Consider the following 15,604-nt stretch of genomic DNA (forward strand, 5'->3'; position numbering starts at 1 on the left):
TTTTAGGGAGTGGGACTTTCTCCATGACAAAGTAAGAGCTCTTCAGGAATGGGAGGGACAGAGTGAACAATCTATATGACTCCAGGCAATTCTGTCACAATGGCTTCTCCTTTTGGAGAAAGAGGGAGAACCCTGTAGTAGAAAGGGACAGAGACTGTTGCGCAGTGAGTGTCCATGCTGTAAAGGACCTTACCCTGTAAATATAGAGCATTTTGGGGACATACAAGACAGAAGTTCATTTTTTTAGAAGAACAACTGAAAATCAGTGTCACTGTGAGCATCCAAGCACTAGAAGTTATGAAAGATGTATATTTTGTTGAGACGTGTCTTAAGCCGCCATGTTGGATATGCCTCCTTGTTGTAACGAGTTTGTTTGCCGACAAGTTATGCTGAAGTAAAACTGGTAAACTGCCAATGGGCTGTATGGGGAAGAAATAGTTGGCCTGTACAAGGGATGGCAGTACAATAGAGTAAAGCTAATGGTTCTTTCAATATTTGAAATGGTCGGGAATTCTGACCGTGTGTATGCTCCATCGCACTTTTTCTGTTAGAATTCCGGCCAAGAAAACATTGAGAGCAGGATCTTAATTATGGCGCGCAAAAAAACGCGCATGCTCAGAATCAAGCAGAAGAGCTGAACTTCATTCATCTTGGCTCGTTGTACGTGTTGTACGTCACCGTGTTCTTGACATTCGGAATTTCAGACAAGATTAGCTTGACCGTGTGTACGCAAGACAAATTTCAGTCGTTTTCCTGCTAAAAAAAATTGGTTTTCTTGTCGGAAATCACGATCGTGTGTATGAGGCATTACTGCTTGGAGCTGCAACTTTCCATTCGTCTAGGGGAAGTGTCATAAGATGGTAAGATTGCCCGCATGACTTCCCACTAATGCTAAGTAAAGGCAGCTTTAAACTTTACAATTTACCCAAGAAACAACTGCTCCTGTAAGCAAATACCTTTATCACTTTTTTTTTTGTTAGCCTGTAAACTATGTATATCAATTTCCTTCCAAATACACCCACTAATTAATGATAAGGCACACATTTCTCAAATTCTCTAAAGTCTTTGCAGAATTAATAGAAGTTTGCCTCTTTTTTTTCCTTATTACCCATCACAATTACAGGATATGGAAAGCTGCAGATCCTTACCAACAATCTCATCATTTTTCTTCTGTTAAGTAACATTCTAGTTAGTCTGATCAATTAGTGTGGTTCAGACTATCGGCAACTGCTGCGTGAATCGAAGGACAGCACTCTACACTGACAGTCTCTGATAACATGTTGATATTTTCCAACAGTATCTAGTAAAATAGCACTTTAGAAACAATAGAGTTATTTGCAGAAGACTCTTGTAACCTGACAATGTTAAAGGAATTTGCATGTAGTCTTAGATATCCTACTACTAAAAAAATGTACCCAAAATGTTTGGGCTCAAAAAACGTACCTTCATTTTAAGACGGAAGTTTCAGGGAAAAAAAATTACATTTTAAATAAAGAACTTTTAAGCAAAATAAGGGTCAGTTCCCATCAATGCAGCCTGAACAATGCCCATCTTCAGCTTCACAATTGCCCATCAATGCAGCTTAATCAATGCCCATCTGTAGCCTCACAATTGCCTATCAATGCAGCTTGATTAATGCCCATCTGCAGCCTCCCCATTGCCATGAAAGCAGCCTGATCAATGACCATCTCAGGGAGGGAGGAGCGCTGTCAGATTACATACAGCGAGGATCTCCTCTTTACTCGGTGGCCTCTTTAACACAAACAATCAAACATATTCGCCAGCACACCTCGGATTGTCCAATTACATCCAAAAAAGTTTTATTGCAGAAAAATCACATCACAAAAGTGCAAAATAACACTTTGTGATGTGATTTTTCTGCAATAAAACTTTTTTGGATGTAATTGGACGATCTGAGATGTGCTGGTAAATATGTTCAATTGTTTGATGTCTCCAGGACCCAGCTGGTAATCGTTTCAGCGCCCACTATCTTTATGAGCCACTTTACCATGAACGTGTTAGTTGGGAATATTGATTAGCCTCTTTAATACAAAGTCCGACCTCCTGGACCGGCTTCTATGATAGACAGAACACTGGTCCAATGCCGGCCCGGGAGACGGGACTTTCTATTACAGAGCCCGCTGAGTAAAAAGGAGATTCTTGATGTATGTAATCTGACAGCGCTCGTCCCGCCCCCCTCCCCGTTCTCTTCGAGGCAGCTCAAATTGCAGTATCGGCGTATAACACGCACACACTATTTGCAACCTATTTGCAGGGTGAAAAAGTGAGGGTTATACGCCAATAAATACAGGTATGTTTTTATCAAACACCATTTATTATGTTCACTAACCATAAATTGTCCACTAAACCATGCTTTTTTAGGCCATGTCCAGTCCACTAACAGTAATTAACATGCACTATTTGACATTGCAAGCTCAATGTGTCGTGAATAGGGTTGAGCGAACCCGAACTGTAAAGTTCGGGTTCGGTATGGACTTTGGGTTTTTCCCGAACCTGAATAATTGGAAAAAGTTCAGGTCCGGGATCGGAGTTCGGGAAAAAAAATGCGCCCTTTAGGTCTGGTATGGATATTAAGGGGAACCCCACCGTCAATAAAAAAAAAAATGATGTGCGGTTCCCCCTAAATATTCATAACCAGACCCTTCAGGTCTGGTATGGATATTAAGGGGAACCCCGCCGTCAATTTAAAACAAAAATGACGTGCGGTTCCCCCTAAATATCCATAACCAGACCCGTTATCCGAGCACGTTGACCTGGCCGGCCGCAGAAAAGAGGGGGGGACAGAGTGCGGCCCTCCCCTCTCCCGGACCGCACCAGGCCACATGCCCTCAACATGGGGAGGATGTCCCCATGTTGATGGGGACAAGGGTCTCATCCCCACAACCCTTGCCCGGTGGTTGTGGGGGTATGCGGGCGGGAGGCTTATCAGAATCTGAAGGACCCCTTTAACAAAGGGGACCCCCAGATCCTGACCCCCCCCGTGTGAAATGGTAATGGGGTACACTGTACCGCTACCATTTCACGAAGGAAGTGTAAAGTCTTGTGAAAAAAACACACACACACCGTAGAATAAAGTCCTTTATTAATAAAAAAAAAAAAAAACTCCAGCGGTGATAATCCACTCGTTCCTGGCTTCCTGCCCCAACGTTTTCCCGATCCTGCGACGGCTGCAGGTGATCTCCAGCGATGAGAAGATCGAGCGACGGCCGGGTGATCTCCGCTCCAGCGATGAGAAGATCCATCCGGAGCGCAGCATCCCCGACCTCCTCTCACCGCTGGACACAGCCCAGCGAATGGCGCGCTGAAGCTGTGACATTACTTATACAGAGGAGGCAGGGCCACCCGTCACGTGACCCTGCACCCTCTGACGTACCCTCTGCTACATCACTGGGGAAGCCCAGGAAGAGGGAAGACTCTGGGCTTCCCCAGTGACGTAGCAGGGGGTACGTCAGAGGGTGCGGGGTGACGTGACGGGTGGCCCTGCCTCCTCTATATAAGTAATGTCACAGCTTCAGCGCGCCATTCGCTGGGCTGTGTCCAGCGGTGAGAGGAGGTCGGGGATGCTGCGCTCCGGATAGATCTTCTCATCGCTGGAGCGGAGATCACCCGGCCGTCGCTCGATCTTCTCATCGCTGGAGATCACCGGCAGTCATCGCAGGATCGGGACAACGTTGGAGCAGGAATCCGGGAACGAGTGGATTATCACCGCTGGAGTTTTTTTTCTCACCAAACTTTTACTTAACAGGCAGTAACATGAGATTAGCAAAAGCAGCCCCAAGGGTGGAGCCAGTGGAATCAAACTTTCCCTTTATAGTGCCGTCGTACATGTTGTACGTCACCGTGTTTGAGAACGACGAGATTTTGACTTGACGGTGTGTACGCAAAGAAAGCTTGTCAAGGAACTCGTCGAGGAAAATGATGTTTCATTTACGACGAGTTCCTCGGTCGTGTGTATGAGGCCTCACAGTCTGCTTAAACTAATAACACACAACAAATGTAATGTTACCATGTTTTTATTGAACACACCATGTAAACATTCACAGTGCAATTGGAAAAAGTATATGAACCCCTAGACTAATGACATCTCCAAGAGCTAATTGGACTCCTGTTGGCTGACACCTCACTCCAATCAATGAGATGAGATGGGAGGTGATGGTTACAGCTGCTCTGCCCTATAAAAAACACACACCAGTTCTGGGTTTGCTTTTCATAAGAAGCATTTCCTGATGTGAATGATGCCTCGCACAAAAGAGCTCTCAGGAGGCCTACTATTAAGAATTGTTGACTTGCATAAAGCTGGAAAGGGGTATAAAAGTATCTCCAAAAGTCTTGCTTTTCATCAGTCCACGATAAGACAAATTGTCTATAAATGGAGAAAGTTCAGCACTGCTGCTCCCTAGGAGTGGCCGTCCTGTAAAGATGACTGCAAGAGCACAGCGCAGACTGCTCAATAAGGGGAAGAAGAATCCTGGAGTGTAAGCTAAAGACTTACAAAAGTCTCTGGCATATGCTAACATCCCTGTTAGCGAATCTACGATATGTAAAACATTAAACAAGAATGGATTTCACGAGAGGATACCACAGAGGAAGCCACTGCTGTCCAAACAAAACATTGCTGCACGTTTACAGTTTGCACAAGAGCAGCTGGATGTTCCACAGCAGTACTGGCAAAATATTCTATGGACAGATGAAACCAAAGTTGAGTTGTTTGGAAGAAACACAGAACACTATGTGTGGAGAAAAAGAGGCACAGCACACCAACATCAAAACCTCATCCCTACTGTGAAGTATGGTGGTGGGGGCATCATGGTTTGGGGCTGCTTTGCTGCGTCAGGGCCTGGACGGATTGCTATCATGGAAGGAAAAATTAATACCCAAGTTTATCAAGACATTATGCAGGAGAACTTAAGGCCATCTGTCCACCAGCTGAAGCTCAACAGAAGATGGGTGTTGCAACAGGACAACGACCCAAAGCATAGATGTAAATCAACAACAGAATGGCTTAAACAGAGAAAATACGCCTTCTGGAGTGGCCCAGTCAGAGTCCTGACCTTACCCTGGGTTGAGATGCTGTGGCATGACCTCAAGAAAGCAATTCACACCAGACATCCCAAGAATATTGCTGAACTGAAACAGTTCTGTAAAGAGGAATGGTCAAGAATTACTTCTGACCGTTGTGCATGTCTGATCTGCAACTACAGGAAACGTTTGGTTGAAGTTATGCTGCCAAAGGAGGTTCAACCAGTTATTAAATACAAGGGTTCACATACTTTTTACACCTGCACTGTGAATGTTTACAGGTGTGTTTAATAAAAAATATGGTAACCTTTAATTATTTGTGTGTTATTAGTTTAAGCAGACTGTGATTGTCTATTGTTGTGACTTAGATGAAGATCAGATCACATTTTATGACCAATTTGTGCAGAAATCCATATCATTCCAAAAGGGTTCACATACCTTTTATTGCAACTGTATCTCTCTCTCTCTCTCTCTCTCTCTCTCTCTCTCTCTCTCTCTCTCTCTCTCTCTCTCTCTCTCTCTCTCTATCTCTCTATATATATATATATATATATATATATATACATATATATATATATATACATATATACATTGTATATTGTCTCATTTTGTTGTGTACTGTTTGCTGGGTTGTTTGAAGTGTGGCTTTATTCCATTGTTCTTTTGTTTTTGTCTGCCTTGGATATTATGGGATGTGTAAGTGTGTTTGCTGTGATGAGGGATGGAGGGAGATCCTCCAACATATCTCCCTGCTGATTGGACAGTATACCCAACCTGGAATGCAGGGGGGGTTGTCCTGAGTATTACCTGTGTACCGGTGTTTTCAATAAACAGTTCATGTTGAGCAACCAAACAAGTATTGCCTTGTATGTGGTTGTGAGCGGTTGGAATATCTTCTATCTATATTCTGACTGGGAGTAAGCGGTATATGACGAAAGCACTCAAGCGGAGTGTTGGATGTTTTGTTACACTTACCATCCTTGGCTACAGGGCTGTATGTTTCTAATGATGCATACATTGTAGGGATATACAACTCTAAACCGTGCATGCAAAGCCAGGTCCATGGGATTCTGTAAGAGAAGGGAGCCACCCTCAAACAGGAAACCTGGGGCAGTGATCGCGGCAAAAGCTTAAACCGGAAAAAAAAGCTACATGCGCCATAAGTAATTAAATCAGCGACTGAATGTGCCTAAAAAATTGAGGGATTAGTATACCTTTATTATCTTATGAAACAAATTGCAAAAACCTGTCAGGAGAAATAATATAATAGATTGATAAATCATGTCATGGTTTTTTTTCTGACGCTTTGACGCTTGTTTGCTATTATCTTTTAGAATCCCTGTGATGACAAGCGCCACCGTGATATATGGTCAAAAGAAAAAACCTGTGACCGTTTACCCAAATTTCTTGTCGTGGGGCCACAGAAAACTGGTGAGCAGCCTTTTAGTTCTGCTAGAAGTGCATTGTATATCTCCTATTTTCTCTTGTGGCATGTGTGAAAAATGTAAGAGTTGGTTTGTGAAAGAAACAGATACTGTTCACTAAGGGGCCTTTGCACTTAGTAAATAAGGTGGAACTGTGTTCACATTTTTAATACCTAATCACATGCAAGGGAAATAAAATAAAAACAAATATTTTTTTTCTTACAATGATTGTACTATTAAAGTAAATACAGCTCCCTTTTTGGTAAGTTCATTTAATATTTGTTTTGCAGAGAGAACATTTATTAGCCAAGTGAACAGTCTCTACTTCTTTAATTAATCAATCCTACAATACCATATTAAAAGTTAGAAACTGTTTTTTAAAATTAGTACAGCCTTTTTATTAAGCTGTCTTTTCTAACCTAAAGGACAAACAAACCAAAAGTGAAGAGTAAGTTTATATAAGACCGCATTCACATGGTCCTCTAGGGCCGTATAATACCACCCAGATCAGCTTCTTTCTATGGTGGGTGGGTCCAAGTGCTTGCCATCAGCTGCAGCCTCTCACCCTATACAAACCAATGACAGGCTGACAGACTCTGCAGCTGTTCACATGTAATCGCCTGTGGAGTGATTACATACAGTTAAGAAAAGATGAGTGTACCCTATCTGTCCCTAACCACATCTAATCCCAATTACCTGTAAACAGTCACAATTTGTACATACTTCCTATCCACAACTGTTCACAAACATCTAGCTGTACATTGTTGCACAGTGTACAGCCCTGGGTGCCAGCATGAATAAGGTCTTACATGAAAATTGCATTAATAAAATACAAAGTAAAGCAAGTTAAAGTACCCACATATGCACAAATCATGTTGCAACATGTTAGCGGATGTCCCCCCGCTGTGAGAATATAATAGCTCAGTGGGTGGATTTCCCCATCAAGCTTGCTTGGCTGCTTTTGGAGGTCCCGGAAAACCCGGAAGACAGAAATCTCTGCAAGCGACTAGCCACAATATGAAAAAAAAAAAAAAAAATATATATATATATATATATATATATATATATATATATATATATATATATTACCAAAAGTATTGGTACACCTGCCTTTACACGCACATGAACTTTAATGTCTTCCCAGTCTTAGTCCGTAGGATTCATTATTGAGTGCCCCCCCTTTGCGGCTATAACAGCTTCAACTCTTTTGGGCCGGCTGTCCACAAGGTTTAGGAGTGTGTCTATGGGAATGTTTGACCATTCTTCCAGAAGTGCATTTGTGAGGTGAAGTCAGGCACTAATGTGGATGAGAGGCCTGGTTCGCAGTCTTTGCTCTAATTCCTCCCAAAGGTGTTCTCCCATCAGGTTAAGGTCAGGCCTTGCTTTTTGCACTGTTCCAATTCATTTAGTGGAGGGGGGATGATGTTATTAATTACTCTATAGGATCTTTACTTTGTGGTACACGCTGTTTAATAAGCAAACAAGTCATTGCTTTCAGAATGCACCAGTAATTACATAAAATATATTTAAATAAAGGTCTACTTTTCATTAGTTCTGCTAAGTGGCTGTTACTGGTCTTAGGATGGAACTGGATCAACTGCAGGGATTGTTTTTAAATAAATATTTATTATCTATAATAAATATATATATATATATATATATATATATATATATATATATATATATATATATATATATATATATATATATATATATATATATATATATATATATAGCAGCCACCTACTACTATTTTGCTGGCAAGTGTCCTTTGAGTTATTTATGCTTTCCAGTGTCCTTCTTACATACTTTATTTCTCCATTTGTGTTGACAGTAACAATATGAACGCAAATTCAAGTTGAAAAATACACACGACAGACAGCTGGTAGAAATTACCACCTCCAAAACGTGTTATTTTTTATCACCTGTCATGCCACTTCCCAATTAGATTTGTTTTAAAAAAATTATTATAAAGCAGGAACAGCTGTCAGTGAAATATCGACTTTCTATTGAATAAATAAATGTACATACAGAAAATTGTCAAAAGTAAAAGCTTTTTAGAAAACAAAAAACTGTCCAGATGTATAAATGCTTAGAGCTCATTGTTAATATCCTCTTTCTTTGGGGGATGTATTCTATATATTACATACCCAGAGAATGCATTTTGTAAAGTTGTAGTGGATTTGATAAATGAAACAGTTGCAATCTTTTCACAAACAAAGCTGCTTGCAAACACATCAGATTATATATCCTGTACATCATTTGCCACCACCACTCAAAAGGACTATGCTTCAAAAAAAAATGTAAACCTTGTCTTGAAGAATTACATAGTGGGTGAAATGTACTACAATTGGAGCATGCAAAATCTTTACATACAAACCAATCAGCTTCCAAGTTTTATTGTCAAAGCTTATTTGAACAAGCTGACGTTAGAAACTGATTGGCTACCATGTATAGCTGCACCAGATTCTGAGTGTTCCAGTTTTAGTAAATATCTCCCTGTATGTTGTAGATTTATTGTACTATAACTGATGAAGAACCTCTATAGGCATAAAACGCAAGAAAGTCCATATAGAGACGTGATATCCAAAGGATCCCTTAATCATGGATAATTGCACCAAGAAACCGTGACAGTTCAGAGGAACACATCCACCTCATAAAATGGCCACCTACCAGCTCCTAAGACCTCCTATTATGGAAGGTCTAAGACACTTGAGGCTATGTACCCAATGAACTCGATCACAGAGAGGTTCCAAAAAAAAAAAAGCCTCCATAGTGTAAAATCTTAAGGTTTATTTAGGTAAAAAAAGATGTTGCACTTACATCAATAAAAAGTAAAACCCAGGAGGAGCGATGTGCTGACGTCATCATGTTTGCACCAGTCCCGGACCACGGGCTGCATTCTGAACCGGCCGGCTTGTTTTTTACCTGCGAGTTTTACTTTCTATTGATGTAAGTGCAACATATTTTTTTACCTAAATAAACCTTAAGATTTTACACTATGGAGGCTTTATCTTTTCTTGGAACCCCTCTGTGATCAAGTCCATTGGGCGGTGGAGGCCCTTGGCTGAGAGTGTTGATTGGGAGCTGGTCTACTGCTGGTTTTCCAGTATGTTCGTCTGACAGAAGCCGACCAAACAGCATACACACGGGATGAATTTCAGCCAGTTTTTATTGAACGGGTCGATGTCCCCGGATATTCAGCTTTGGGATTTTGTGTGTGTGTTACTTCCCTCAAACTTTTGATCTGTAGACTATTAATGCCCTTTAATAACTATAGTGAATCAACATTAGTTGAACAAAAAAAGGATTTACCAGAAAACTGGTTATGTTGCAGGTACCACGGCTTTATACCTCTTCCTGGTCATGCATCCTGCCATCTTTAGCAATTCTCCAAATCCAAAAACATTTGAAGAGATGCAGTTTTTTAATGGAAATAACTACCATAAGGGTGTAGATTGGTAAGTGCAATTTTCTTTCTCTTTTTGTGATAGATAGATAGAATGAATAGATTTGATAGATTTGATATATACATTTGATAAACATATAGTTCACTTGAAGTAAACCCAATTCCTAAAATCTTATGTAGCCTTTATTGTTATTTCAAAATGTTTTTCAATATTTTTAAGCTTTCAATAAAATAATACCTAGTGATCCTGCTATGGCAGTGTCCATGTACCATAGTTGTACTCCTTTGTGGTCATCATGTATGTGTACAGGCTTTCAACACACATTTTCAGGCATGGTTACCATTAGGGAATTCGGTCTGCGAAATATCATACAGCCATTGCTGGAGGGCATGCATGTAGATAGGAAATGGCTGCAAAGAGACTTTAGGAGAGCGACATCATGAAATTCAGTGAGGCGGCCGGTGGTAATTTTTTTTTCGATGGGTGGCATACACCCCCCTCCCTGTTGGTCAGTTGGGTGGGTCTGGTGCACTTACCCCATCTATGGTGAGCAGCGCTTCTCCCTGGCTTTACCGGCAGCTTCCCTTGCTCGGCAGCGGCTATGACGGCGATGGGTTTCTCTTCCTCTGCTCTCCCAGGCATTGCTGTGGCTTCTGTTTCCTCCCTTCTCCTCGGCAGCCAATTGGGTCTCTTCTTTTTTCAGCCAATTGGAAAACGTGTCTCAGATCAGCTTCTAATTGGGCGGATTGAGGATCAGTGTTTCAATAGCGAATATTCATTCACTGTTGTAACACCTGAGTGGGCTCCTGGTACAATGCTCTGCACCAGAAGCCCACCCTATTTTGAAGCCTATTAAAGGCTCTAATCAGATGCTTAAAAAAACACCCCCACTGCTGTAATTCATGCGCCTGGCATCCTGAAAGGGGCCAGATGCATGAAAAGGGGGTGGTGGTGTTCTGTCAAAATAGCAACCGTGGATAGAGCATGGGGGTTGTGGCTATGGGTAAGGGGGCAGTGCTCTGGCAAGTTGCAACAAAGAAATTAACATTTGGAGATTACCCTTTACTAGGATGGTTGCTTGCAATTAAAGGGGTTGTAAAGACAAAAATATTTTCCTCTTAAATTAAAGTCTGACAGTAGCTGATAAAGTTAAAAGTAATGTTTTGCATTATAACTAGTTTGATACCTGTTGAAATCGAGCTGTTTTATTCACCTCCAGCACTCCTGAATCATTATTCTCAATGACTTCCTAGTTTGCGGTGCACATTCATTCTTGCTACATGATGGCCTAATGGGAACTACAGTTCCCATTAGGCTTAGCCTCCATGCCTGTGAGGGATAAGAAAACCTCTTTACGCAGGGCTGTAGTCATAGGGAGGGGGTGAGCACATTCTGCTTTCCACCATGCAAAACAGCTCAGATGCTGGTGGAAAGCAAGAAGAGGAGAGACAGGAAATGGCATTTTCAAACCTGGATTACTGTATTTTGGAGGTCAAAAGGAAAAACGAGGTAAGTGATATTTAAATGCTCTAGCTTACAGCAATCAGTTGATCTAATAAAAAACAAACCTTTAGTGTTCCTTTAAGGAAAGAACATTTGTTGTTGGTCTTTGATGCTTCTTGCCATTATTAAGATTTACCTTGTTAACCATCTCAGCAATTGGATTCTGTACACTGTTTCTGCTGTTTTGTGAGAATGTACCAATTTCTCCTAGTGTAATATGGCAGGATATTTGACCAATTAAATAGCATATCCTTGCATATGGGATCCCTGGTGGCTTTTTGGGACAGCATTTCCATGGCTAGCTTTAGACCTACCTCTTTGCAGAGGGAAAGCGATACCGGCTGTGGATAAGGATGCTGCACACCCTTGATTGTACTTGGAAAAACAAAAGATACCCCTAGGGGTTTTGAGTTGCAGCAGAGAATAAACAATGTAAATTTTGTAAAAAAGTATAAATTTCATTGAATGAAAAAAATATATGGAATAAATAGAACCATCTTATAGGAATTAGGACATATAAAAGCAACCAATGGAAAATAGTAACTATGTTTTGCTTTTATAGTAATGTTTACAATGTTGTACTATTTTCCATTGGTTGCTTTTATATATATGCACTAGCTTCTACCTATGTTTTTTGGAGCTCATGTCCTGATTCCTATCAGATGGTTCTATTTATTCCATATATTTTTTTCATTCAATAAAATGTATACTTTTTTACAAAATGTATATTGTTTATTCTCTGCTGCAACTCAAAACCCCTAGGGGTATCTTTTATTTTTCCTAGACCTACCTATTTGAGACAGACATTTGACCTACTCTGCTGTGCACTGGTGGAAATTTGTAAGTGCCCTTTGGAGGCTTCTCAGAACCATTACTTACTAAATTAACTCTGAAAGCTATCAAACAAAATGTGTCAGTAAAGTATTTTCTCTTATGTCCTTAGACTATAGAGGAAACATTCCATCTTAATGCAGGGGTTGTCTGTGTGTAATCAGAAATTGCTGTTCTATTTTTTGCATCTTATGTCTATTATGTTATAGACAGTTCTTTCACCGCTCCAGGTGAGCCTCGTAGATCATCAAGGGTTGTTGAACCACCAGGGTGCTGGCAATGCTGATTGTAGCACATGAACGAAAAAACTCTGGATAGCCGCACTCCAAGATAACTTAAAATAAAGTTGGTCTTTTTATTTTCAAATGCACATGCAGACACCGCAAACAACAGGTACAGAAATGGCCGATGCGTTTCACGCTGCAATTCAGCGCTTAGTCATGGCTAAGCGCTGAATTGCAGCGTGAAACGCGTCGGCCATTTCTGTACCTGTTGTTTGCGGTGTCTGCATGTGCATTTGAAAATAAAAAGACCAACTTTATTTTAAGTTATCTTGGAGTGCGGCTATCCAGAGTTTTTTCGTTCATGTGCTCTATTATGTTATAGACGTTACTTTTTAATGTATTATAATAAAGCACCATTTTTCCTATATCACTTTGTCAGATGTTATTCCACAAGGAGGTTTCAGCACCGTTATAAGTCCCAAATACTAAATTTTTCTGTTCTACTGTAATAATAATAGACACATGACATAAACTATCCAAGCTTAAAGGGTCACTAAAGGAAAAAAAAAATGTTGCTGAAATGATTGTTTACAGGGTATAGAGACATAATAGTTAACTGATTCCTTTTAAAAATGATTAAAAATAGATAAAAAACAATCATATAATATACCTACAGTTTATTTTCGTTTTTGCTGTTGTTTCCTGGTTCTCTGATGTACAGAGCCAGAGAGCCAATAGAGGGCAGGGAAGGTTTTGCAAAATGAAACTGGATTGGTGCTGAGGGGTTTTAGACACACCTCCTTGATTAGTCACCACAGTGAGAAATCTCCCAGTACTGTGGTGATCAGGAAACAGACAACCAGGAAGTGTCCAGAACAGAGAGGAATTACAGCAACATCAAAGCAAAAACGAATAATGAGGACATGAAACCAGAACTGCAGTAAGGTAAAGGAAGCTATTTAGCTAAAAAAAAAATTCCTTTAGTGACCCTTTAAATGCAAACTTGCTTACATGCAAAATGTTTATGAAAAAAAATTGTACAAAAAAGGTAAAAACAGTACATTACAGGCAGATGGTGTAAACAGGGCCGGCCTTAGATGTTCAGGCGCCCTGTGCAAGCTAATCCTGTGGTGCCCCCCATCTTCACCCCTCGCCCCCTTGTCACCTAAACTGACTTATGGTGGACGGTGCGGCTTTGCATTTAAAAATGGCGCCGCCCGGCGCTTAGACGCCACTGCGCATGCGCCGTCTGCCCGAGAATAGCCAAGCGTTTTCTGGCTTTCCCGTGCAGTGGCGGTGCATGTGCAGTGTGCCAGTCGGGGCCGGCAGCAGACATTTTTTTCAGGTGCTGCAACTGATGCATTGCTCTTTACCCAGTCCCAGGGCAGGGGGACCTGGCAGCGCGCAGGGAGACTTGGCAGCGCCTGCTGCTGTGACTCATAGGACTCGGACTCCTGTGATGATCATGTGAGTAACTGACTGCGACTCACATTCTGCAAGCTGTGATGGCCGCACGGCGCCCCTGTTGCCCATGGCGCCCTGTGCGGCCGCACAGCTCGCACACCCCAAAGGCCGGCCCTGGGTGTAAACAATACAGCATACAAGGCTGGAACAATTGTATCAAATGCATAATATAATGTGCAAATAACAAATAAGATTGGAAGAGTGCAAACTGATTCTGTTATCAGATAGTGGGGGTCCACCTTGAAAAGTTGGCATCTTGGAAAACTCCCCTGTTTTTGTTGCTATTCAAATACACAAGTGTACGTCTATGCAAGTGTGTATATTATTTTATATCACAGAACAATATTGGGCAACAACGAGCCAAACTTGAGTCAAGCTGTGCCTATGAATTTGAAAAACAGGCGCTCTCTTGAGCAAACCAAGATACTACATTACTATAAGAACAATAAAACAGAGCTGATTTCCTTTCCTCTGCAGCAAAACAGTCTTCCTTTCCTTTGTCTCATGTGAGTCAGAGATCATAAACTAACCAAATACGAGGCAAGCTCTCCAATGCCCGCTGACTGTGCTGTGTTTCAACAAACTAATACTGAGCTATTATTTCAAAAGTGAACAGTAAAAAGTGGCCATTGTATATAGACCTTGACATATTATATATGCTTTCAAATATCAATCATATCTATCTTGGTTTTCTTTTATAGGTCATTTTCAGCAAGTTTCACAAGTCTGAACTTTATTCCATTAAGTCAATTTATTTTACTTCTGTTGACCATTGATTACTCTGTACCTTTATAAAACCTAACTTTCACCAACCCTGGGAAGCAAAATGACTGCTAGACACTGCTGGCTTGTGCTGAATTACAAGCAGGGCTTTAATCATTACCTCAGCTATTCTTAGTTGACATCTAATAACTTGCTTTTCTCCAGTCAGCTTTTTGGATGTGAAGTTAAATTACAACACCCAAGAGATCTTAACTGTATTCAAAGTTTATTTTATAAAATGTCAGACACGGGGGTGTTTAAAGGTTTTTCTTTGAATTTATTTATTTTTGTAAAATAATGAAAGGAATTGTCAGGTCCACATAATACAGAAGCCATTTAGCAGTTAGTAAGATAATTCAGATGTTGATAGACAATTATGTCAATGTTTTTAAGTCTTGTGCTAAATACTCTGCATGCTAGACTTTCCTAAAATCAAGTGAAAGTTATTTGGTCATGGTGATTTAATTAATTACATTAGATAGTTAAATAATTCGTAGGAGCTACATTCATTTTATACAGGGGAAAAACATGGGCTTAAATAATCATAAAACTAATGTTTAAAACAGCGAACTTGAGATACCCCAGTTACAGACACAAAAGCATAGAAAAACATAATACGAACAAATCTCCAGGACTTACACCCATGAGTCCTCAGGAGTTTAGTCAAGTTATAGCCAGGCCAGCGGTTATCGGTAAATTCTTTAAGGAAAACTTAATGACTGGAGTGACACCATCTGATAGGCAAAAAGCAAATGTGGTAATGATATTCAAAAAAAAAAGGACAAGATGTATTCCAGGTAACTACAGACCAGTCAGACTTACATCAGAAGCGTGCAAGACATGGGAAAAAAATTGTAAGGGACCATATCTGAGTATTACCTGCAAAAATAGTATCATAAGTAACTCCCAGCATGGATTTTGAAAGGCCCGTTCATGTCAGACCAAC

General features: G+C 40.6%; 1 protein-coding gene across 1 annotated transcript in view; it reads left to right on the forward strand.

The window, feature by feature from the left end:
* LOC120918475 (bifunctional heparan sulfate N-deacetylase/N-sulfotransferase 3-like) overlaps positions 1 to 15,604 on the forward strand; it is a 349,511-nt gene that overhangs the window by 274,278 nt on the left and 59,629 nt on the right. The window contains exons 8-9 of the mRNA XM_040330079.1: positions 6,375 to 6,471; positions 9,802 to 9,925. Of these exons, the coding sequence (XP_040186013.1) occupies positions 6,375 to 6,471; positions 9,802 to 9,925 (221 nt within the window). The remainder of the gene's footprint in view (positions 1 to 6,374; positions 6,472 to 9,801; positions 9,926 to 15,604) is intronic.

This window comes from Rana temporaria, chromosome 1 (genome assembly GCF_905171775.1).
Source record: "Rana temporaria chromosome 1, aRanTem1.1, whole genome shotgun sequence".
NCBI classification, from domain to species: domain Eukaryota; kingdom Metazoa; phylum Chordata; class Amphibia; order Anura; family Ranidae; genus Rana; species Rana temporaria.